The 27,202-nt window shown below is 40.2% G+C and overlaps 1 protein-coding gene across 5 annotated transcripts in view; it reads left to right on the forward strand.

Moving 5' to 3' along the window:
* Positions 1 to 24,313: 24,313 nt before the first annotated feature.
* sema7a (semaphorin 7A) overlaps positions 24,314 to 27,202 on the forward strand; it is a 59,975-nt gene continuing 57,086 nt past the window's right edge. For all 5 annotated transcript variants that reach the window (XR_009809004.1, XM_061917104.1, XM_061917105.1 and 2 more), the window contains exon 1: positions 24,314 to 24,477. Coding sequence is in view for 4 of the 5 variants with exons in the window: in XM_061917104.1 (XP_061773088.1) it covers positions 24,357 to 24,477 (121 nt within the window). In the remaining variant the exon portion in view is untranslated. The remainder of the gene's footprint in view (positions 24,478 to 27,202) is intronic.

The raw sequence follows: 27,202 nt of genomic DNA on the forward strand, positions 1-27,202 counted from the left end.
GGAGGGGGTCCGGTCCGATCCGGTGGCCATGTACTGCTTGCCTGTGTATCGGCTGGGGACATCTCTGCGCTGCTGATCCACCTCCGCTTGGGATGGTTTCCTGCTGGCTCCACTGTGAACGGGACTCTCGCTGCTGTGTTGGATCCGCTTTGGACTGGACTCTCGCGACTGTGTTGGATCCATTATGGATTGAACTTTCACAGTATCATGTTGGACCCGCTCGACATCCATTGCTTTCCTCCTCTCCAAGGTTTTCATAGTCATCATTGTCACCGACGTCCCACTGGGTGTAAGTTTTCCTTGCCCTTATGTGGGCCTACCGAGCATGTCGTAGCGGTTTGTGCAGCCCTTTGAGAGACTAGTTATTTAGGGCTATATAAGTAAACATTGATTGATTGATTGATATATACACACACACACACATATATATATATATATATATATATATATATGCATATAAATATATATATATATACACGTGTATATATACATACATGTATACATATATTTGCATATATATACATATATGCATACATATAGAAATATATATGCATATATATATATACACACACACATATCTACATACATACATATAAATATATATATATATATACATGTATTTACATGTATATACACATATATACATATATATATACATAGATATATATACACATATATACATACATATATAAATATACATATATATACAGTATATATGTATATATACACACACAAACAGATATATATATTTATGTGTATATATAATTATATATACATACACACATATATACGTATATATATACATGTATACATACATGTATATACATATTTATGTACATACATATATAAATATACATATATAAGTACATATATACACACACATACATATATATACATACATGTATATACATATTTATATACATATATACATACATACACATATATACATACATACACATATATATATATATATATATATATATATATATATATATATATATATATATATATATATATATATATATATATATATATATATATATATATCCATCCATCCATCCATCCATCCATTTTTTACCGCTTATTCCCTTTCAGGGTCGCGGGGGGCGCTGGCGCCTATCTCAGCTACAATCGGGCGGAAGGCAGGGTACACCCTGGACAAGTCGCCACCTCATCGCAGGGCCAACACAGATAGACAGACAACATTCACACTCACATTCACACACTAGGGCCAATTTAGTGTTGCCAATCAACCTATCACCAGGTGCATGTCTTTGGAAGTGGGAGGAAGCCGGAGTACCCGGAGGGAACCCACGCATTCACGGGGAGAACATGCAAACTCCACACAGAAAGATCCCAAGCCTGGATTTGAACCCAGGACTGCAGATATATGTATATATATATATATATATATATATATATATATATATATATATATATATATCCACTTATTCCCTTTCGGGGTCGCGGGGGGCGCTGGCGCCTATCTCAGCTACAATCGGGCGGAAGGCAGGGTACACCCTGGACAAGTCGCCACCCTCATCGCAGGGCCAACACAGATAGACAGACAACATTCACACTCACATTCACACACTAGGGCCAATTAGTGTTGCCAATCAACCTATCCCCAGGTGCATGTCTTTGGAAGTGGGAGGAAGCCGGAGTACCCGGAGGGAACCCACGCATTCACGGGGAGAACATGCAAACTCCACACAGAAAGATCCCGAGCCTGGATTTGAACCCAGGACTGCAGGAACTTCGTATTGTGAGGCAGACGCACTAACCCCTCTGCCACCGTGAAGCCCCTATATATATATATATATATATATATATATATATATATATATATATATATATATATATATATATATATATATATATATATATATATATATATATATATATATATATATATATATATATATATATATATAAATATATGTCTTGATTGGATTATCCGGAGAATAGTGCTCGATACCGTGGTAGAGCGCAATATGTACATATATATAAATATATATATATATATATATATATACATATATACATATATATAAAACCATCCATCCATTTTCTACCGCCGCGGGGGGTGCTGGTGCCTATTTTAGCTACAATCGGGCGGAAGGCGGGGTACACCCTGGACAAGTCGCCACCTATATATATTTATTGGTTATTGTATTATTTCAAATCGTAAAAAAGCAGTCCAGCTGATGGCAAACATTACTGCTATGTGGCCCTCAATGAAAAAGAAGTTTGACAAACCTGGCCTAAGGTATGTTTGGTGCCGAGACTTGTTGCTTATATTCAGAGGTGGGTAGAGTAGCCAGAAATTGTACTCAAGTAAGAGTACTGTTACTTTACAGATTTATTACTCAAGTAAAAGTAAGGAGTAGTCGCCCAAATATTTACTTGAATAAAAGTAAAAAGTATGTTGTGAAAAAACTACCGAAGTACTGAGTAACTGATGAGTAACCTGTTCCTTTAATGATTACGGCAACAAATAATGCACAAAAAAAATGAAAATAGCAATGAGCAAATTCAGAGCCAGGAATATCTCTTAAGCACCTAAAACAATATTATATATTAAATAATAATACATTAAAATAAAAATAAAAAATAGGGCACATTGAGCTACAATAACTTAACAGCACCATAGGCTCAGTAGGCGTTCATTGATTGATTGATTGAAACTTGTATTAGTAGATTGCAGTACAGTACATATTCCGTACAATTGACCACTGCCTTGCATGGCAGCTCCCTCCATCAGTGTGTGAATGTGTGTGTGAATGGGTAAATGTGGAAGTAGTGTCAAAGCGCTTTGAGTACCTTGAAGGTAGAAAAGCGCTATACAAGTACAACCCATTTATCATTATTTAAATGGTAACACCCCAATAAGTTTTTCAACGTTAATCAATTACTTAATAAATTACAAAGTCGAGGTGATCTACCTCATATATACATATACATATCACATATCATATATATATATATATATATATATATATATACACACACATATCATATATATGTATATATATATATATATTATATATATTTATATATACAGTATATAATTTATATTTATTTATTTTGCCGTCTTTGTTGACATGTTAAAGGTGTTTTAATGAATATACATGCATGTTTAACATATAGATTCCTATCTTTAATGAAGACAAGAATATAAGTTGGTGTATTACCTGATTCTGATGACTTGCATTGTTTGGAATCAGACAGTATAGTGCTGATAACGTCCCGGTTTTCAAATGGAGGAGAAAAAAAGTTCCTCCTTCCGGTCTAATACATCATGGAAGTCGTTGTTTTTTGGCATCTTATTTGTCCAGCTTCCATATTCGTTTTTATACACTTTACAAGAAATACATTGGCGGCAAACTCCGTAGCTTGCTAGTTTGTTTGCGCTGGCTTTTGGAGACTCTTATTTTGTTAGCGCAGGCGTGATGGAGCGGCACTTTTATTGTGAAGACAGGAACTGTGCGATCAGTCTTTAGGCTTTTGACGGGAAGTACGGATGAAATAAAAAGTGTCTTTTTTCCTTTACACTTTTGATTGATTGGTTGATTGATTGAAACTTTTATAAGTAGATTGCACAGTACAGTACATATCCCGTACAGTTGACCACTAAATGGTAACACCCCAATAAGTTTCTCAACATGTCGGGTTCTACGTGTGACGGTCACGTGACCACCTGGCTCTGTTTGATTGGTCCAACGGTACCTGTGTCTGCATGTGATTTGTGAAACGCAAGCATGCGTACTTCCTACTTTGAATGCGTGTCTGACAAAAACAAAACAAACAAAGCGTGCATTAACAGATCGATAAAAAAGAAGTAGCGAGTAGCGACCTGATTGCAGATAAATGGAGCGGAGTAAAAGTAGCGTTTCTTCTCTATAAATATACTCAAGTAAAAGTAAAAGTATGTTGCATAAAAACTACTCTTAGAAGTACAATTTATCCCAAAAGTTACTCAAGTAGATGTAACGGAGTAATTGTAGCGCGTTACTACCCACCTCTGCTTATAGCTGTCCCTACACACAGGAAGCATCTGTCCAAGAGGAACAACTAACATTTGCAGTCGTGTTGTTGTTCTTGCTAAATCAACACAAAGCTGACGTGCATGCAGGTGTTACGTACGTACAGGTGTGGTTATGTTCTTACTTGGTAAAAGCAGTAAGAGGGCGATATATCATTCTGAAGATACATTGGGAAGTTACAGCCCTTTAAGAATATATGTTGCAAACAGCCTCTTTAATTACCAACCGCTAGTTTGCACTTTTTAATACTTCAATTGGCCAGGTTGGCTTCCTTTGAAAAGAGCGAGAGTATGTGGACATCACACCTCAATGTGTGTGTTTGCAGCTCCTGACTGCTGCTGGATCACAAGGAGAGTAGGTCTGCTTTCTAATCTGCATCATTCACTGATTTTAAAACATCTGTTTTCACAACTGCTGCCTTGACCACTCATCAGCCAGACCCCAGGACTCCAGCCCAGAAAAACACCAGGTCGTCATGGCGACACACTTTCAAGTGGGCAACGGTGATATCATGGAGGGAAGGAGCCGCAAGTCGCGCTGTGTTCATTCAAGTCCAAGCCAGCAATATCTTAAATGGGAAATGCAGCGAACTCGACATTAAATACAAACTGTATGCAGAGTTAATCTCACTTTAGTGCACATAGTCACACTTGCACAAGTGTGTCTTTTAATGTCCTGTCTAGTAGTTGTCCTGTATTATTATGTATTTTACAATGTACTGCTTTTATTCATTCAGCCATCCATCCATTTTCTACCGCTTATTCCCTTTATGGTGGCGGGGGGCGCTGGTGCCTATCTCAGCTACAATCGGGCTTTTATATTTCCTGTATTTTATATTATTACTTTAAACTGTTCTATATTTTAATTTTGTTTTAATCCTTTAAAGCGTATTTGAGTGCTCAGAAAAGCACTATACCAAATAAAATGTATTATTATTATTATTATTAAGTCAAACCTCCATTTACAAAGCCCTCATGAAACCAACTTTTCCATCTGCTGGTCACAGACCAAATAAAAATATGCTTTGGTGTACAAACTTAGTCTCAGTGTTCAAACGCAGCACAGCCATATTGTGCCTGGCAGCACAGCCATTGTGGGCGGGGCTGATCGCTCTTGGCTGCTCATTTACTTAGCACGACGGGCTACCGTGCTAAGTGCTACCTATTTTTCGCACTATAAGGCGCACCTAAAAACCTTTACATTTTCTGTAAAGCTGACAGTGCGCCTTTTATATGGACCAATATTGAGCCACAATAAGCGGTAAAAAATGGATGGATGGATGGATGGAGGTCTCGCAACTATGGTAAGCAGCCGCCAACTTCATTTTCCCCCGTAGAAGAATAAGCACCCGGTGCATGCTTGGATATATGACTGCGGGAGGCGTGCCGTTTCTGTGTGTTTATGTAAAGAGCCCAAAATGGCTCCTATTAAGAGACACGCTTACGACATTGAGTTTAAAGGCCTACTGAAATAAGATGTTCTTATTTAAACGGGGATAGCAGGTCTATTCTACGTGTCATACTTGATCATTTCGCAACATATTGCCATATTTTTGCTGAAAGGATTTGATAGAAAACAACGACGATAAAGTTCACAACTTTTTGTCGCTAATGAAAAAGCCTTGCCTGTACCGGAAGTAGCAGACGATGTGCGCGTGACGTCACGGGTTGTGGAGCTCCTCACATCTGAACATTGTTCACAATCATGGCCACCAGCAGCAAGAGCGATTCGGACCGAGAAAGCGAGGATTTCCCTATCAATTTGAGCGAGGATGAAAGATTTGTGGATGAGGAAAGTGAGAGTGAAGGACTATAAGAAAAAAAAAAGTTTAAAAAAAAGCATGGCGGGTTTTGACAGTCCCGTTTCACTAAATGTAATCTCAGGAAATTAAATGTTGACAACCAACTAAACTAAGTATAAACCCTGTTATCATATGAGTTGGGAAATTGTGTTAGGATTTGCAAATCCTTTTCAACCCATATTCAGTTGAATGCACAACAAAGACAAGATATTTGATGTTCAAACTCATAAACTTGATTTTTATTTGCAAATAATATTTAACTTAGAATTTCATGGCTGCAACACGTGCCAAAGTAGTTGGGAAAGGGCATGTTCACCACTGTGTTACATCACCTCTTCTTTTAACAACACTCAATAAACATTTTGGAACCGAGGAAACTAATTGTTGAAGCTTTGAAAGTGGAATTCTTTCCCATTCTTGTTTTATGTAGAGCTTCAGTCGTTCAAAAGTCTGCGGTCTCTGCTGTCGTATTTTACCCTTCATAATGCGCCACACTTTTCCATGAGAGACAGGTCTGGACTGCGGGCGGGCCAGGGAAGTACCCGCACTCTTTTTTTACGAAGCCACTCTGTTGTAACACTTGTCTTGCTGAAATAAGCAGGGGCGTCCATGATAACGTTGTTTGGATGGCAGCATATGTTGCTCCAAAACCTGTATGGACCATTCAGCATTAATGGTGCCTTCACAGATGTGTAAGTTACCCATGCCTTTGGCACTAATACACCCCCATACCATCACAGATGCTGGCTTTTGAACTTTGCGCCTATAACAATCCGAATGGTTATTTTCATCTTTGTTCTGGAGGACACCACGTCCTCTGTTTCCAAGTATAATTTGAAATGTGGACTCGTCAGACCACAGAACACCTTTCCAATTTGCATCAGTCCATCTTAGGTGAGCTCAGGCCCAGCCAAGCTGGCGACGTTTCAGGATATTGTTGATAAATGGGTTTTGCTTTGCATAGTAGAGTTTTAACTTGCACTTACAGATGTAGCGACCAACTGTAGTTACTGACAGTGGTTTTATGAAGTGTTCCTGAGCCCATGTGGTGATATCCTTTACACACTGATGTCGGTTTTTGATGCAGTACCGCCCGAGGGATCAAATGTCCGTAATATCATCGCTTACGTGCAGTGATTTCTTCCGATTCTCTGAACTTTTTGATGATTTTACGGACCGTAGTTGGTAAAATCCCTAAATTCCTTGCAATAGCTCGTTGAGAAATGTTGTTCTAAAACTGTTCGACAATTTGCTTACAAAGTGGTGACCCTCGCCCCATCCTTGTTTGTGAATTACTTAGCATTTCATTTAAGCTGCTTTTATACTCAATCATGGCACCCACCTGTTCCCAATTAGCCTGCACACCTGTGGGATGTTCCATATAAGTGTTTGATGAGCATTCCTCAACTTTATCAGTATTTATTGCCACCTTTCCCTTTCCTTTTGGAGGCTTCTGCTGCCAGCTCATAAGAGATATTAATTATCTTCTCCTTTTCTTGCATCGCAACCATCTCTTCCGTCTCCACTGGGCTTAACGCAACGTTTGGCATCACATTCTGCATGCTGCAGTCGGAAATAAACACGTGGCTTCAATTTAGGACTATTAGAAACCCGACGTGGTTGAGACAACACATCTAATGACAGGCTTTGAGTCAGTCGGTTGAGCCTTTCAGGGAATGTCTTGGACTGGCTGATATCCACAAACAGTACAGACTAAAAGTATGGACCCGCCTTCTCATTCAATTCTCTTTATTTTCATGATTATTTACATTGTAGATTGTCACTAAAAGTTTGGACCCGCCTTCTCATTCATTTCTCTTTATTTTCATGACTATTTACATTGTAGATTGTCACTGAAGGCATCAAAACTATGAATGAGCACATGTGGAGTTATGTCCTTTACAAAAAAGAAGGCAAAATAACTGAAAACATGTTTTATTATCTACAACCCCCAAAACCAGTGAAGTTGTCACGTTGTGTAAATGGTAAATTAAAACAGAATACAATAATTGGCAAATCCTTTTCAACTTGTATTCAATTGAAGAGACTGCAAAGACAACATACTTAACGTTCAAACTGGAAAACTTCAAATATTAGCTCAATTGGAATTTCATGTCTACAGCATGTTTCAAAAAGCAAATTGTCGAACTGTTTAAAAACATTTCTCAACGGGCTATTTCAAGGGGTTTAGGGATTTGACCATCCACGGTCTGTAATATCATCAAAAGGTTCAGAGAATCTGGAGAAATCACTGCACGTAAGCGACGATATTAAGGACGTTCCATCCCTCAGGCGGAACTGCGTCAATAAGCAACATTAATGTGTAAAGGACATCACCACATGAGCTAAAGAACACTTCATAAAACCACAGTTTGTCGCTACATCTGTAAGTGCAAGTTGAAACTGTACTATACAAAGCCAAAGCCATTTATCAACAACACCCAGAAATGCTGCCGGCATGGCTGGGCCTGAGCTCATCTATGATGGACTGATGCAAAGTGGAAAATTGTTCTGTGGTCTGATGAGTCCACATTTCAAATTGTTTTTGGAAATTGTGGACGTCGTGTCCTTTGGAATAAAGAGGAAAAGAACCATCCGGATTGTTATAGGCGCAAAGTTTAAAAGCCAGCATCTCTGATGGTATGGGGGTGTATTAGTGCCCAAGGCATGGGTAACTTAAACATCTGTGAAGGCACCATTAATGCTGAAAGGTACATACAGGTTTTGGAACAACATATGCTGCCATCTAAGCGCCATCTTTTTCATGGACGCCCCTGCTTATTTCAGCAAAACAATGCCAAGCCACGTGTTGAAACAGCGTGGCTTCGTAGTAAAAGAGTGTGGGTACTTTCCTGGCCCAGCCTGCAGTCCAGACCTGTCTCCCATCAAAAATGTGTGGCGCATTATGAAGCGTAAAATACCACAACGGAGACCCCGGACTGTAGAACAACTTAAGCTGTACATCAAGCAAGAATGGGAAACAATTCCACCTGAAAAGCTTCAACAATTACTTTCCTCAGTTCCCAAAGGTTTATTGAGTGTTGTTAAAAGGAAAGGCCATGTAACACACTGGTAAAAATGCCACTGTGTCAACTTTTTTGCAATGTCTTGCTGCCATTGAATTCTGAGTTAATGATTATTTGCAAAAAAAAATGTTTCCGAGTTGGAACATTAAGTATCTTGTCATTGCAGTCCGTTCAATTGAATACGAGTTGAAAAGGATTTGCAAATCGTATCACGTTTCCAGTGAGGGTTGGACTCCGCCAAGGCTGCCCTTTGTCACCCATTCTGTTCATAACTTTTATGGACAGAATTTCTAGGCGCAGTCAAGGCGTTGAGGGGATCCGGTTTGGTGGCTGCAGGATTAGGTCTCTGCTTTTGGCAGATGATGTGGTCCTGATGGCTTCATCTGGTCAGGATCTTCAGCTCTCACTGGAGTGTGAAGCGACTGGGATGGGAATCAGCACCTCCAAATCCGAGTCCATGGTTCTCGTCCGGGAAAGGGCGGAGTGCCATCTCCGGGTTGGGGAGGAGACCCTGCCCCAAGTGGAGGAGTTCAAGTACCTCGGAGTCTTGTTCACGAGTGAGGGAAGAGTGGATGGTGAGATTGACAGGCGGATCGGTGCGGCGTCTTCAGTAATGCGGACGCTGTATCGATTCATTGTGGTGAAGAAGGAGCTGAGTCGGAAGGCAAAGCTCTTAATTTACCGGTCGATCTACGTTCCCATCCTCACCTATGGTCATGAGCTTTGGGTTATGACCGAAAGGACAAGATCACGGGTACAAGCGCCCGAAATGAGTTTCCTCCGCCGGGTGGCGGGTCCCTCCCTTAGAGATAGGGTGAGAAGCTCTGCCATCCGGGAGGAACTCAAAGTAAAGCCGCTGCTCCTCCACATGGAGAGGAGCCGGATGAGGTGGTTCGGGCATCTGGTCAGGATGCCACCCGAAAGCCTCCCTAGGGAGGTGTTTAGGGCATGTCAGACCGGTAGGAGGCCACGGGGAAGACCCAGGACACGTTGGGAAGACTATGTCTCCCGGCTGGCCTGGAAACGCCTCGGGATCCCCCAGGAGGAGCTGGACCAAGTGGCTGGGGAGAGGGAAGTCTGGGCTTCTCTGCTTAGGCTGCTGCCCCCGTGACCCGACCTCGGATAAGCGAAAGAAGATGGATGGATGAACATACCGGGCACCTTCTCAGTTGGTTATTTATGCCTCATATAACGTACACTTATTCAGCCTGTTGTTCACTAATCTTTATTTATTTTAAATTGCCTTGGAAATGTCTATTCTTGGTGTTGGAGTTCATAAAATACATTTACCCCAAAAATGTGACTTATGCATGTTTTTTTCCTTCTTTATTATGCATTTTCGGCCACTGTGACTTATACTCTGGAGCGACTTATAATGGGAAAAATACAGTATAAGATTGAAAAGGAAGAAAGATAAACATTTAATGAATATCCTACTGGTGGCTTGTAAAAGACCATCACTAGGAAATGGATATCCCAGGAGAGCCCAATTTTGAAGCAATGGATGGAAACCACAATGGACATATTTAACATGGAGAAGATAACTGCCTTTATTCATTATAAATTTACTTCATACTGGGTCAATTATGTCCTGACTTAAATTTCTCGAATTAGTGCACTAATTTAAAAAATAAGAATTTGAATTGAATTATATTTATATAGCGCTTTTCTCTAGTGACTCAAAGCGCTTTACATAGTGAAACCCAATATCTAAGTTACATTTAAACCAGTGTTGGTGGCACTGGGAGCCCGTGGGTAAAGTGTCTTGCCCAAGGACACAACGGCAGTGACTAGGATGGCGGAAGCGGGAATCGAACCTGCAACCCTCAAGTTGCTGGCACGGCCACTCTACCAACCGAGCCATACCGCCCCCCAAAAAATAAAAAGATTACTCCCTGTATATATGTGTGTGTGTGTATATATATATACATAAATGTATCTGTTTATATTACTTTTTTTTCTGTTTATTATTATTATCAATGTATTATTTATTTTTTGTTTATTTAATTGATTTATTTATAGGTACTACTTTGTTTTTTGTTGTTTTTGTTTTTTTGTTGTTTTTTTGGGGGGAGGGGTGGTATGATGGGAATATAAACAAAAAATACTTTTGACATTTAGGGCAGAAAACAGCTATATGATGTATGTGAATATGATGTAACGGATAGAAATGTCTGATGCTGGATGTCAATAAAAAAAAAGAAAAAAAAAGAAAAAGGATTTGCAAATCGTCGTATTCCGTTTTTATTTACCATTTACAGCAGTGGTCCTCAACCTCTCGATTGGTACCGGGCCACAGAATCATTTTTTATTTTTTTATTTTATCTTTTTTAATTATATCAACATAAAAAAACAAGATACACTTACAATTAGTGCACCAACCCAAAAAAAACCTCCCTTTCTCATGACGAAAAAATAACAAAACGCCCACCCTCAACCTCCAAATTATCCAGCGTTGACCGGTTTGCAGCGATAAAAAGGTTGGGTATCACTGGTGTAATGGATAGAAATGTCTGATGCTGGATGTCAATAAAAAATAAAAATAAAAAAAATGAAAAAAGGATTTGCGGAATCGTTGTGTTCTGTTTTTATTTACCATTTACACAATGTGCCAATTCACTGGTTTTGGGTTTGTAGTTCCTCCAAAATAGCACACGTTTTGCAAACTCGCTGCATTCTCTCAATAAGCTTCAAGAGGTAGTCGTCTGAGATGGTTTTCCCTTCCCGAGTGTCATAGTTTTGATGCCTTCAGTGACAATCTACAGTGTAAATAGTCATGAAAACGCATTGAAATGAGAAGGCGTGTCTAAACTTTTGGCCTGTACTGTAAACAGCTATGGACATAATCAAAAATAGAAAACAGTGTGCCTATTTTATAGAAAACATCTTGGAGCAAGGCACAAGCATACGTCTCCATGGTGATGTGTTACCTGTTTCTGGCTATGAGGGTGTGGAGAGGGGCGTGTTCCACGCGTCCCCTGCGGGCGGGGTATGTGCAGGGGCCGGCCATGAAGCTGCCAACAGGTGAGTGGATACCTCAGCTGGAACGAGTTATCTAATCACCTGTTCCCTTTATTAGCAGCGCTGGAGACCATGAAGCGAGAGAGACATGAGGACGCAGGAGGACGCAGGACAGGGGCACAGAGACGAACAAGAGACAGCTGAAAAGCTGGACAGACGGACAATTGTGTAAAGTAAAAGATGTACTAAAGACTGTGTCAAACCTGAGAAGCTGAACAGACGGACAATTGTGTAAAGTAAAAGATGTATTAAATACTGTGTCAAACCTGTATCCTGAGCTGTGTGATACTGTGGTCAGAAGAAGCCGGGCGAGACGCAGGAAACCTCCACAGAGGGCTTTGATGCGGTCAACCTTCCTCTGCTTGTCAGCTTGCTGCTCCGGGCTCAGCGCCTCCTCTGGGTCGGACTCCACGTAACGTTCTGGTATCAGAACTTTGTCAGGCACAGACAGCTGCAAGCAGAAAGAGACGCGAGCTGGCTTTACTGCTAAACATTCCTGTGCGCTTTGCTACAAAGGTTGGGTGTGAGAGTGACTCAGCCTCACTTCTCTGTCCACATTGAAAGAGTTGGAGGCTTCTTTTAGACGTGCAATCTCCTCGGCAGGGGTCTCCTGCTCCCTCACCAGCTCTTGCTGCCTGAGCGAGGCCTCCAATTCTAGAATGTCAGTGCTCATCACCTCCTCCCTGCGCCTCAGTTGGGACTGCTGCTAGATGTTCACACAGAGTCCATAAGAGTCCAGGGTTGTTTCAATTTCTATGATACAAACCCTGTTTCCATATGAGTTGGGAAATTGTGCTGGATGTAAATGTAAACGGAATACAATGATTTGCAAATCCTTTTCAACCCATATTCAGTTGAATATGCTACAAAGACAACATATTTGATATTCAAACTCATAAACTTAATTTTTTTTTCCATATAATCATTAACTCTAGAATTTGATGCCAGCAACACGTGACAAAGAAGTTGTGAAATGTGGCAATAAATACTGATAAAGTTGAAGAATGCTCATCAAACGCTTATTTGGAACATCCCACAGGTGTGCAGGCTAATTGGGAACAGGTGGGTGCCATGATTGAGTATAAAAGCAGCTCTCCAAAAAATGCTCAGTCTTTCACAAGAAAGGATGGGGCGAGGTACACCCCTTTGTCCACAACTGCGTGAGCAAATAGTCAAACAGTTTAAGAACGTTTCTCAAAGAGCAAATATAAGAAATTTAAGGATTTCAACATCTACGCTCCATAATATCATCAAAAGGTTCAGAGAATCTGGAGAAATCACTCCACATAAGCGGCATGGCCGGAAACCAACATTGAATGACCGTGACCTTCGATCCCTCAGACGGCACTGTATCAAAAACCGACATCATTCTCTAAAGGATATCACCACATGGGCTCAGGAACACTTCAGAAAACCACTGTCACTAAATACAGTAGGCCACTACATCTGTAAGTGCAAGTTAAAGCTCTACTATGCAAAGCGAAAGCCATTTAGCAACAACATCCAGAAACGCCGCCGGCTTCTCTGGGCCCGAGATCATCTAAGATGGACTGATGCAAAGTGGAAAAGTGCTCTATGGTCTGACGAGTCCACATTTCAAATTGTTTTTGGAAATATTCGACATCGTGTCATCCGGACCAAAGGGGAAGCGAACCATCCAGACTGTTATCGACGCAAAGTTCAAAAGCCAGCATCTGTGATGGTATGGGGGTGCATTAGTGCCCAAGACATGGGTAACTTACACATCTGTGAAGGCACCATTAATGCTGAAAGGTACATACAGGTTTTGGAACAACATATGCTGCCATCTAAGCGTTGTCTTTTCCATGGACGCCCCTGCTTATTTCAGCAAGACAATGCCAACCCACATTCAGCACGTGTTACAACAGCGTAGCTTCGTAGTAAAAGAGTGTGGGTACTTTCCTGGCCCGCCTGCAGTCCAGACCTGTCTCCCATTGAAAATGTGTGGCGCATTATAAAGCGTAAAATACGACAGCAGAGACCCCGGACTGTTGAACGACTGAAGCTCTACATAAAACAAGAATAGGAAAGAATTCCACTTTCAAAGCTTCAACGATTTGTTTTCTCAGTTCCCAAACGTTTATTGAGTGTTGTTAAAAGAAAAGGTGATATAACACAGTAGTGAACATGCCCTTTCCCAACTACTTTGGCACGTGTTGTAGCCATAAAATTCTAAGTTAATTATTATTTGCAAAAAAAACCCAAAGTATTTTGTCTTTGTAGTGCATGTAACTGAATATGGGTTGAAAATTATTTGCAAATCATTGTATTCCATCAATATTTACATCTAACACAATTTCCCAACTCATATGGAAACGGGGTTTGTAGAATGACATCTGTTTCTGTACCTGTGTGTTGCGCTGGTGGTTTTCTTTAGTGAAAGAGTTACTGCGAGACAAGGCGTTCTCCTCGCTGCTCCCCCGGACGCGGAGACCCTTTTTCTTGTCCCTGAAGGCTCCCTGCTGGTGGCGGCGAATCCTCTCCAGCTGCTCCTCCACGCTCATCCTGGGCCGACCGCTCTCCAGGGCGCACAGCTGATGCTCGGCGGCGCTATGCGGACGCTCCTGTCGGCCAGACAGTGCAACCAAGAGCATGGACTCAAACCATGAATCATGTGGAAGACATGCTTACAGTGCTCATAAAGAACATATTGTTACAAACAATGTAATCAATGCAATAATCACAGAGGGATTAGGCTTGCCGTATTTATTCTACTGAATCATTAACATAGCCTATTATTTTGGTAAAAGTACAGAAAAAAATAGCCATTAACACCCAAATGAAGCGGAGGAAGTTACTTTGGCAGCTGTCAGAGCTCCCACTCTTCTGGGGAATGTTTCTACAAGATTTTGGAATGTGTTGGAGGGAATTTCTGAGGTCAGAAATGTCCGATAATATCGGGCTGCCAATATTGCATTAATATTAATGTAATATCGTAAATTATCGGGATCGGTTTCAAAATTATCGGTATCGGTTTCAAAAAGTTAAATGTATGACTTTTTAAAACGCCGCTGTGTACACGGACGTAGAAAGGAGTACAGATAAACCTTAAAGGCACTGCCTTTGCGTGCCAGCCCGGTCACATGATATCTACGGCTTTTCACACACACAAGTGAATGCAAGGCAGACTTGGTCAAGAGCGATACAGGTCACACTGAGGGTGGCCGAACAAACAACTTTAACACTGTTACAAATATATGAACCCACACCAAACAAGAAGGACAAAGACATTTTGGGAAAACATCCACACTGTAACACAACATAAACACAACAGAACAAAAACCCAGAACCCCTTGCAGCACTAACTATTCTGCACTAACAATATATACCCCCTGCTACCCCAAACCCCACCCACCCTCTCATTCAACCGTTTTTCGATTACGCTTGCACCTCCTGGTAATCCAGCACCTCCAAAACCCTCAAATCTAGACTCCAAACATCCCGGAACAAGCTAGTCCTGTTACTTTTAGACCTCCACCCCAGATCACACCTTACTCCAACCCACTTCTCCAAAGTGGGCTGGCTCAGGGTGGAGGACAGAGTCAAACAACTTGCACTGAGCCTAGTCTATAAAATCCGCTACACCTCCCTGATACTGAAGTACATGTCAAACTACTTCCTTAACGTGAATGACCGCCATAACCCCAACACCAGGGGGAGCTCCACAAACCACGTTAAACCCGGATTCCGATCTAACAAAGGTCTTAACTCATTCTCTATCTATGCCACATTAATGTGGAATGCACTCCCAACAGGTATAAAAGTAAGTGCATCTCTATCCTCCTTCAAAAGCGCTCTAAAACAACACCTCCAGGCAACTTCAACACTTTACTAATACCCTCCTCCATCCACATCCCATCTCCCCGGATTGTAAATAACCCAATGTAAATAATCAAATGTATTTCTAATGTATATACTTGCTCTTATGCTATCTGAACTCACTATGTTCCCTACTGGCTGTACATATCCTACTAAGTCAGACCTACACTGTTTCAATGTTCATTTCTCTGATGATGCAATTATTGATGACTGAAGTACTGTTATCAACCAAACCCTCCTCAGCCCACAAATTATCAGTATCGGTTTCAAAAAGTATAATTTATGACTTTTTAAAACGCTACTGTGTACACAAACGTAGGAAGAAATACAGAGCGCCAAGAAACCTTAAAGGCACTGCCTTTGCGTGCCGGCCCAATCACATAATATCTACAGCTTTTACACATACAAGTGAATTTTAGATTACCGTAAGTTATGAACTATACAAAGTGCCATTATCTGACATAATGCACTTTGAGATAATAAATATGGCACCCCCATATGGCATACTTGGTCAACAACCATACAGGTCACACTGAGGGTGGCCGTATAAACAACTTTAACACTGTTACAAATATGCGCCACACTGTGAACCCACACCAAACAAGAATGACAAACACATTTCGGGAGAACATCCGCACCGTAACACAACATAATCACAACAGAACAAATAGCCAGAACCCATTGCAGCACTAACTATTCCGCAGTAACAATATACACCCTCTCCTACCCAAACCCCACCCACCTCAACCCCCTCATGCTCTCTTAGGGAGAGCATGTCCCAAATTCCAAACTGCTGTTTTGAGGCATGTTAAAAAAAAAATAATGCACTTTGTGACTTCAATAATAAATATGGCAGTGCCATGTTGGCATTTTCTTCCATAACTTGAGTTGATTTATTTCGGAGAACCTTGTTACATTGTTTAATGCATCCAGTGGGGCATCACAACAAAATTAGGCATGATAATGTGTTCATTCCATGACTGTATGTATCGGTATCGGTTGATATTGGAATCGGGGGGGATGATACTCCAAAAAATCTACGTGAGATTTTTTTTAAATATTCTAAAAATAGCAACAATTCAAAGATCCTTTATAAATATATTTATTGAATAATACTTCAACAAAATATGAATGTAAGTTCATAAACTGTGAAAAGAAATACAACAATGCAATATTCAGTGTTGACAGCTGGATTTTTTGTGGACATGTTCCATAAATATTGATTTTTAAGATTTAATTTTTTGTGAAGAAATGTTTAGAATGAAGTTAATGAATCCAGATGGATCTCTATTACAATCCCCAAAGAGGGCAGTTTAAGTTGATGATTACTTCTATGACTAGAAATCTTTATTTATAACTGAATCACTTGTTTATTTTTCAACAAGTTTTTAGTAATTTGTATATCTTTTTTTTCCAAATAGTTCAAGAAAGACCACTACATATGAGCAATATTTTGCACTGTTATACAATTTAATAAATCAGAAACGGATGACATAGTGCTGTATTTTGCTTCTTTATCTCTTTTGTTTAACCAAAAATGCTTTGCTCTGATTAGGGGGTACTTGAATTAAAAAAATGTTCACAGCGGGTACATCACTGAAAAAAGGTTGAGAACCACTGCTGTAGGGCCTGAGCTGAACTCTGGGCGGCACTCTCTCACCACTGCAGGCTACATTGTTAACTACAATAAAACCTGCACATGCATGCAGCAGAAACGTCACAAAGTTGATCTACTTTCATTTATGTTAAAACATTTCCTTATGTGTGTTCCAACATACAAACCCTGTTTCCATATGAGTTGGGAAATTGTGTTAGATGTAAATATAAACAGAATACAATGATTTGCAAATCATTTTCAACCCATATTCAGTTGAATATGCTACAAAGACAACATATTTGATGTTCAAACTGATAAACTTTTTTTTTTTTTTTCAAATAATCATTAACTTTAGAATTTGATGCCAGCAATACGTGACAAAAAAGTTGTGAAAGGTGGCAATAAATACTGATAAAGTTGATTATTACTCATCAAACACTTATTTGAACATCCCACAGGTGTGCAGGCTAATTGGGAACAGGTGGGTGCCATGATTGGGTATAAAAACAGCTTCCCAAAAAATACTCAGTTTTTCAGAAGAAAGGATGGGGCGAGGTACACCCCTTTGTCCACAACTGCGTGAGCAAATAGTCAAACAGTTTAAGAACAATGTTTCTCAAAGTGCAATTGCAAGAAATTTAGGGATTTCAACATCTACGCTCCATAACATCATCAAAAGGTTCAGAGAATCTGGAGAAATCACTCCACGTAAGTGGCATGGCCGGAAACCAACATTGAATGACCATGACCTTTGACTCTATCAAAAACCAAAATCAATCTCTAAAGGATATCACCACATGGGCTTAGGAACACTTCAGAAAACCACTGTCACCAAATACAGTAGGTCACTACATCTGTAAGTGCAAGTTAAAACTCGACTTTGCAAAGCGAAAGCCATTTATCAACAACATCCAGAAACGCCGCCGGCTTCTCTGGGCCCGAGATCATCTAACATGGACTGATGCAAAGTGGAAAAAGTGTTCTGTGGTCTGACGAGTCCACATTTCAAATTGTTTTTGGAAATATTCAACATCGTGTCATCCGGACCAAACGAACCATCCAGACTATTATCGACGCAAAGTTCAAAAGCCAGCATCTGTGGTGGTTTGGGGGTGCATTAGTGCCCAAGGCATGGGTAACTTACACATCTGTGAAGGCACCAATAATGCTGAAATGTACATACAGGTTTTGGAAAAACATATGCTGCCATCAAAGCGCCGTCTGTTTCATGGACGCCCCTGCTTATTTCAGCAAGACATTCAGCATGTGTTACAACAGCGTGGCTTGGTAAAAAAAGAGTGCGGGTACTTTCCTGGCCCGCCTGCAGTCCAGACCTGTCTCCCATGGAAAATGTGTGGCGCATTATGAAGCGTAAAATACGTCAGCGGAGACCCCGGACTGTTGAACGACTGAAGCTCTACAATTAGTTTCCTCAGTTCCCAAACGTTTTTCAAGTGTTGTTAAAAGAAAAGGTAATGTAACACAGTGGTGAACATGCCCTTTCCCAACTACTTTGGCACGTGTTGCAGCCATGAAATTCTAAGTTAATTATTTACGAAACAAAAAATAAAGTTTATGAGTTTGATTAATCACATTTCGGAATTTGGATTATTTTTAGAGATGTCCGACAATGGCTTTTTTGCCGATATTGTCCAACTATTAATTACCGTTCTCGATATCAACCGCTACCGATATATACAGTGGTGGAATTAACACATTATTATGCCTAATTTGTTGGATGCATTAAACAATGTAACAAGGTTTTCTAAAATAAATCAACTCAAATTATGGAAAGAAAATGCCAACATGGCAATGCCATATTTATTATTGAAGTCACAAAGTGCATTATTTTTTTTAACATGCCTCAAAACAGCAGCTTGGAATTTGGGACATGCTCTCCCTGAGAGGGCATGAGGAGGTTGAGATGGGCAGGGTTGGGGGTATATTGTAGCGTCCCGGAATAGTTAGTGCTGCAAGGGGTTCTGGGTATTTGTTCTGTTGTGTTTATGTTGTGTGACGGTGCGGATGTTCTCCCGGAATGTGTTTGTCATTCTTGTTTGGTGTGGATTCACAGTGAGCCCCATATTTGTAACAGTGTTAAAGTTGTTTATACGGCCACCCTCAGTGTGACCTGTATGGCTTTTGACCAAGTATGCCTTGCATTCACTTGTGTGTGTAAATAGCCATGGATAGTATGTGATTGGGCCGGCATGCCAAGGCAGTGCCTTAAAGCACTCCCCCAAATTTTGTTGTCTGGGTGGAAATCGGGAGAAATTCGGGAGAATGGTTGCCCCGAGGGATTTTTCGGGAGGGTCACTGAAGTTTTGATAATAATGATTTCAAAGAAAGTTTTCCATCAAACTGTACATTGTAGTATTAGCAATAGTTTTCATGGTAAAATTGTTAAATCGACTCTCACTATTATGTTAGATCCACTATGGACTGGACTCTCACACCATTATGTTAGATCCACTATGGACTGGACTGTCACTATTATGTTAGATCCACTATGGACTGGACTTCCACTATTATGTTAGATCCACTATGAACTGGACTCTCACACTATTATGTTAGATCCACTATGGACTGGACTCTCCTTACTATGTTAGATCCACTATGGACTGGACTCTCACTATTATGTTAGATCCACTATGGACTGGACTCTCACTATTATGTTAGATCCACTATGGACTGGACTCTCACTATTATGTTAGATCCACTATGAACTGGACTCTCACTATTATGTTAGATCCACTATGGACTGGACTCCCACTATTATGCTAGATCCACTATGGACTGGACTCACACTATTATGTTAGATCCACTATGGACTAGACTCTCACACTAGTATGTTAGATCCACTATGGACTGGACTCTCAAACTATTATGTTAGATCCACTATGGACTGGACTCTCACACTATTATGTTAGATCCACTATGGACTGGACTCTCACTATTATGTTAGATCCACTATGGACTGGACTCTCCTTACTATGTTGGATCCACTATGGACTGGACTCTCACATTATTATGTTAGATCCACTATGGACTGGACTCTCACTATTATGGTAGATCCACTATGGACTGGACTCTCACTATTATGTTAGATCCACTATGGACTGGACTCTCACTATTACGTTAGATCCACTATGGACTGGACTCTCACTATTATGTTAGATCCACTATGGACTGGACTCTCCTTAGTATGTTAGATCCACTATGGACTTGACTCTCACTATTATGTTAGATCCACTATGGACTGGACTCTCACTATTATGTTAGATCCACTATGGACTGGACTGTCACACTATTATGTTAGATCCACTATGGACTGGACTCTCACTATTATGTTAGATCCACTATGGACTGGACTCTCACTATTATGTTGGATCCACTATGGACTGGACTCTCCTTACTATGTTAGATCCACTATGGACTGGACTCTCACACTATTATGTTAGATCCACTATGGACTGGACTCTCACTATTATGCTAGATCCACTATGGACTGGACTCTCACAATATTATGTTAGACCCACTCAACGTCCATTGCATCCGGTCTCCCCTAGAGGGGGGTCACCCACATCTGCGGTCCTCTCCAAGGTTTCTCAGTCATTCACATTGACATCCCTCAGGGATATCAGGGTGGACACTCTAACTACTAGGCCACTGAGTAGGTCAAAATAAATTGCATGATTAGTCTAAGTGTTTACATAATCCACGCAATCATTTTTTGGGGATTAATCACATGAATGAATTTGTTAATTTTGACAGCCCTAAAAAACAATAAGTATGCAGCTTAAACAAAAGAAAACCACAGGCAGTGACACAGCTGCAAGCGAGGTCATGAGGTTGACAAGCTTACGCCGTGTGCCATTCCTCTGATTAGTCTTCCTGTCCTCCGTTCTTTGGAGGGATGCTGAGCCAACTCCAGTATGAGGGGGCATAGCGGGGGGGGGGGGGGGGGGGGGATCGGGATCGTAGGCCTGAGGTAAAGGTGGCCGTGGGGGCACAGAGTCCTCCTCCTGGGGATCATACAAGGCGTGACAGGAAGCAAGGTGACATAAGACGCCACCATAGACGACCTGGGCAACTGGCACCTGGTCCTTAGATGCTCACATTACCTATGATGCACTGACTCCGCTTTTTATAATTGTAATAATAATTCTAATAACATAAATACCATATTTCCTTGAATTGCCGCCGGGGCGCCAATTATTTTAAAACCTCTTCTCACTCCGGCGCTTACCAAAGGCATGCGGTAAATTTAGGCCTGCGCTTATACATTTGAGTGTGATGTAAGGATACCATCATGAAAAGCACATTTAATAAAAAAAAAGGTTATTATGGTCTTACCTTTACTTATAAATGAAGTCCATGTGCAGCTCCTTCTGATCAAAAGCATCGATAACTTGTTTATAGAAGTCTTCCTTATCTTTCTTCAATTTTACAAGTCTCTCTGTCTCGATGGAGATCTTCCTTTATTACCTCCTGCTTTGATTGAAAGTCCAGTTTAGAAAACTGTTTTATTTTAGATATGTAATACTCCATGTTAAAAGTGCAAGCGAGGGGAAAAAATAAACACACGCTGCTCATTCTTGTTGTTTGTTGTCACTTCTTCTGCAGCCGAGTAGTCGCAAGAAGGATCACTAGCGCCCTCTACCACCAGGAGGTACACAGGGTGTTGGCGACATAGCTTCAGGTCTCAAACTTAATTTACCTGGGGGCCACTGGATGTAGAGTCTGGGTGAGGCTGGGCCGCAAGAAAAGATTTCTTAAAAAATATATTTTTAAATGTCTTTGTGGAGAGGCGGAGCCGACGGTCCGACAGAGAGGCAGGGCATGTTGGAGCCTGGGCTAAGATGGCGGCGAGGAGGCGGGGATGGCGAGCGAGCGGCGAGGCAGGGCGTGCCGGGAGCGACGCCACAAACGAGATCAGGTGCGTGGATCGCGCACCTGTACACGATTAAGGTATCTCCTCTCGCTGTATAAAAGGAGAGAAGGAGGAGAGAACGGGGCTGGTGATGGTGAGAGGGAACCCAAACAACGAAGGAATGAGAGGGAGAGACGACAACACAAGCAGCAGTGCATGCAACCCGGAAGAGAGCGAAAGCGAGAGGCAGACGCAGACAACGGGGAAGGCTGAAAAGCAACACGCAAAAGACTTTGCCTACTGAAAAATAAAGATGTCTACACCTGCTCAAAGCCATGTCCTTCCTTGGTGGCAAGACGGCACAAGTCTTTCACATTTGGCGCCCAACCTGGCTGGACCACCGGAGGCAGGAGAGGACGATCCCCTGTGGGCTCTCGCAGGCGAAGAAAAAGACAAAGACGAAGAAGAAGACAAAGAAGAAATGGAAGAAGACAAAGACAAAATGGAAGAAGACAACGAACGCCGTGGAGTTTACAGTTATGGTAGCACAATTAGCCTCGAACGGGCTAACATCACGACTAACGTGTTACACGTCCGATTCGCCCTGCGACTATGTCGGAGTGTCAGCGCTGGGGTCCAGTCCACCACAGTTTTGTATTGTCGCTCGGTCCTTCGGCAGAGTGCTTCAGAAGCTACCGGATTGCTTGTCTCCCCGGCCCGGACTGTTTACAGCGGCGCCAGGTGAGGGAGGGAGCAAGAGAAAGAGCGAGAGAGAGAGAGAGCATAACTGAGAGAGCGAAAAGGTGGGCGAGCGAGGGAGGGAGGGAGGAAAAGCACGTGCGGGTCTAGTAGAAAAGAGGCAAAACGTTTCTCTGCTTGCATCAGGCAAGTGACGTCAATGTTCGGCCCTCAAGAGTCATATACCACACCGTGATTGGTAGATCCCTTCAGCTCCGCACACAACGCTGTCAAGCGCCATTCATATAAAACTCACAGGCCGCGCTAACATTAAACTTTCATATTAAGGTGGGGGCCGCAAAATAAAGTGAAGCAGCAATCAGGTGAGCAGATACCTCAGCTGGGACGAGTTATTTAATCACCTGTTTCCTTTATCAGCAGCGTTGGAAACCATGAGGGGGCTGGCAAACGGGAGTGAGAGCCAGACTGAGGAGCACGCTGTTGAGCGTGAGAGACAGAAGCTGAAAAGCTGAAAAAGGAACACTGAATGTAAACTGTTGATAAATAATAAAAGAGTGTAAACCACTGAGCCAGTGTGTGGTGTTTCCTGTAAAGGAACGGAGGATCGAGGTCAAATATCTTCACAGTTGGGTTACTTTTCATTCAAGAATCTAAAAATGTACAGTCATATTATTTTTTGTTGTATCCTGATCACTTTATTTTGAAAATATTGTTTTAAATTAGTATATGTCATAGTGATAAGTATCTGCATTGTTCAGATTTAACCCAATTTTAAATGAAAATGTAGCCAATCTATTTCAACCATAAAAGTAAAGCCAATGGTGTTTCCTTTGTGTCATTGGTTTCTTCTTCCAAGGCTCTTTTACAAACATTAAACTTGCATGAACTGATGGGGACGGCGTGGCGCAGTGGGGAGAGTGGCCGTGCGCAACCCGAGGGTCCCTGGTTCAATCCCCACCTAGTACCAGCTCGTCACGTCTGTTGTGTCCTGAGCAAGAAACTTCACCCTTGCTCCTGATGAGTGGTGGTTAGCGCCTTGCATGGCAGCTCCTTCCATCAGTGTGTGAATGTGTGTGTGATTGGGTAAACGTGGAAGTAGTGTCAAAGCGCTTTGAGTACCTTGAAGGTAGAAAAGCGCTATACAAGTACAACCCATTTATCATTTAACTTCATCTTCTCACCACATCAAAGCCTTTTCAGCCACACACAACAGCCTTTTTATTTACACACTAAGTCAGTTATTATGTAGCGCCTTCTTGAATTTTGTTTCCATCCATCCATCCTTTTTCTACCGCTTGTCCCTTTTTACATTTGATAAATATTTGATTTAGTTAAAGGAGCAGTACGCCCACACTCTTTCTCCCCTCCTCCTGCAGCAGGGGGCTCAGTGAGTCAGTTGGGTAGAGGAGCCAGTCTGTCAGTACTGCCTCAGACAGTTAGTTGTAGACACAAGATGACACGGTGTCTTTACCTTTTCCTGTGTTTTTTGGAGCATTTCCAAAAGATCCTGTTTGTCGGATCAGAGGAGACTCCGACTTTTGGATCCAAAAATATTCCCAGACTTCTGCGCAAAGGTAAATGGACATTTTGTGCAAAGATCCAATGGAAAAGCTGCAATGCAAAAGGACTATGTACAGTATTGTGTTTGTTATTATAGTCTCTGTATAATAATACAATATCTGTGATAGTGTAAATATGATATTTTTACTGCAGATTGTTGTTCACTAGGAAACACTCACACAGTTAAGATTAATTATTTGCAGAGGGAGAATGTTTGTATTGTATGGAAGTAGAATTATTACATCAACTTATATATATATATATATATATATATATGTATTATATTAATACATATGCATATATAAACAACAATTCAAATACAAATACAAATGTGATATACAAATAAATAAATCATTTCTATAAATAAATGTGTATTTTTAAATAAACCATGAATTGATTAACGTTGACCCCAACTTAAACAAGTTGAAAAACGTATTCGGGTGTTACCATTTAGTGGTCAATTGTACGGAATATGTACTGTACTGTGCAATCTACTAATAAAAGTTTCAATCAATCAATCATCAATATATTTTTGAGATTTGAAAATACGTACAAATATATTTTATAAATATAAAAATGTGACCTACAAATAAATCAATAATTTGTATAAATAAACGTGAATTTGTAAATATATTTTTGAGATTCAAATATAACAATTCTTGATTTTATATTTGTATTTGTATTGAATTTGCATATGTGGATTGCTTTTTTGCTTTTGTGTCAATGAGATATTCCTACCACAAACCAGATGCCCAAATAAATGTGACATGTGACTTGACACACTCCCCTGAACAATCAGTAAAGGGCACTGCAGCCAGAGCGGTCTGGGTCACAGACAATGCTAATTTATCCAGTTAATCCCAAAGAACCGTGCTAACTGCTTAATTTATTGTATCAATGCCATTTAATGACCTTGTCCCGATGTTGATACTGATCTTTTATCACTGCAATGTGTGTCAAATCATCCCAAATGAGTAATACTTACAGTGGATCGTGCTTGATCTCTGGCTGCATCATTCATGTTCACTCATGACACAGAAGATTTCATTCTGGGTTCAAAAACGGCGCGGTCTTGTCCATGATTAAAAAAATCTAGCAAAAAGGATTTTACAGCATATTTGATAAAAGATGACAACTCAATTATTGAAAATATAGAAGAAATAGCGGAGGAATTCAATAAGTTTTTAGTGAATGTTGGCCTAAATCTGGCTAAAATTACACATTTTAATATGAATGATGACAAAAAGTTAAAGCGTGTAGCTGACATTAAAAATCACAATGTTTTTTGGTGGAGTTTGTGAAAGTGATGTGTTAGTAATAGAAAGTGTAAGAACAAAAAAATCTGTCGATGGTAACAATGTGGATATGTCACTCACTTGTTAAGGAAGTGATGGATTGTGTCCTGAAGCTGTTTACTTATATATGTAATACATCTTTATTAACTGGAACTTTTCCTGACAAAATGAAAATCGCTAAAGTTATTCCGATTTATGAAAATGGTGATATGGTCTCAAATTATAGTCTCTACTACCTCAATTTGCAAAAATTATTGAGAAATTATTTGTAAATAGACTTGATAAGTTCATCGACAAACATGAGCTACTGAATGACCATCAGTATGGGTTCAGGAGTAATCAAACTACTGTATATCCCTAGCAGTGATGGACTTTGTAGAAAACATAGCTACAGCAATAGAGAAAATCAACACACCGTTGGAGTATTTATTGACTTGTGTAAAGATTTTGACACAGTTCCTTACTTCTGCAAGAAATGGAAAACTATGGCGTAAGATGTGTTTCGCAACAGTGGTCATTTAAGTAATAGATCTCAATTTGTGGAAGTTAATAAGACTAAATCACAGCCAAGAAGAGTAACTTGTGGGGTTCCACAAGGCTCGGTATTGGAACCTAAGTTATTTATACTTTATTTATATGATATTTGTTCAGTATCTAACAAATTGAAATGTATCATGTTTGCAGATGATACAAATGTATATTGTTAAGGAGAAAACTTGAAGGAGGAGTTGAGGATAATAGAGGTTGAGTTGCTTCAGATAAAAAAATGGTTTGATATTAATAAGTTATCATTAAATGATACTAGAAAACTAAATTGATGGTGTTTAGTGGTGCATTGACAAATTGTGAAGCAAAATTAAAATTAAATCAAGTGGAAATTTATAGAGTATATGAAACTAAGTTCTTGGGAATAACAATTAATCATAAATTATATTGGAAACTGCTTATTTAAATTATAAAGGGAAACATATCCAAATCCATTGCTATTCTTTATAAAGTAAGACACTGAATAAGAAATGTCTGCATATGTCATATCATTCTTAGATTTTTACATATTTAATATATTGTGTTGAAGTTTGGGGAAATGTTTATAAAACAAAAATAGACCAAAAAATTAAACTTCAAAAAAGAGTAATTAGAATATTACACAAAGCGTGCTACTATGAACCTATCAATCCATCATTTATATGTTCTAATGTGTTAAAATGTTCAGATATTGTGTTGTTAAAAACAATGGAAATTATTTTTCGAGTAAAAAACAACAGAATTCCGGCGTGTATTCTTAGGTTATTTAAATTAAGAGGATAAAACTATAAATTATAGGGATATTGATTTTTGAAATAGGTAAAGTAACAACGAATATAAAATACAAATGCATTTCAGTTGTAGGAGTTAAATGGTGGAACAAGCTAAGTGGTGAGTTGAACACATGTCGTTGTTAAAG

The sequence above is a fragment of the Nerophis ophidion genome, linkage group LG12 (genome assembly GCF_033978795.1).
Source record: "Nerophis ophidion isolate RoL-2023_Sa linkage group LG12, RoL_Noph_v1.0, whole genome shotgun sequence".
NCBI lineage: Eukaryota > Metazoa > Chordata > Actinopteri > Syngnathiformes > Syngnathidae > Nerophis > Nerophis ophidion.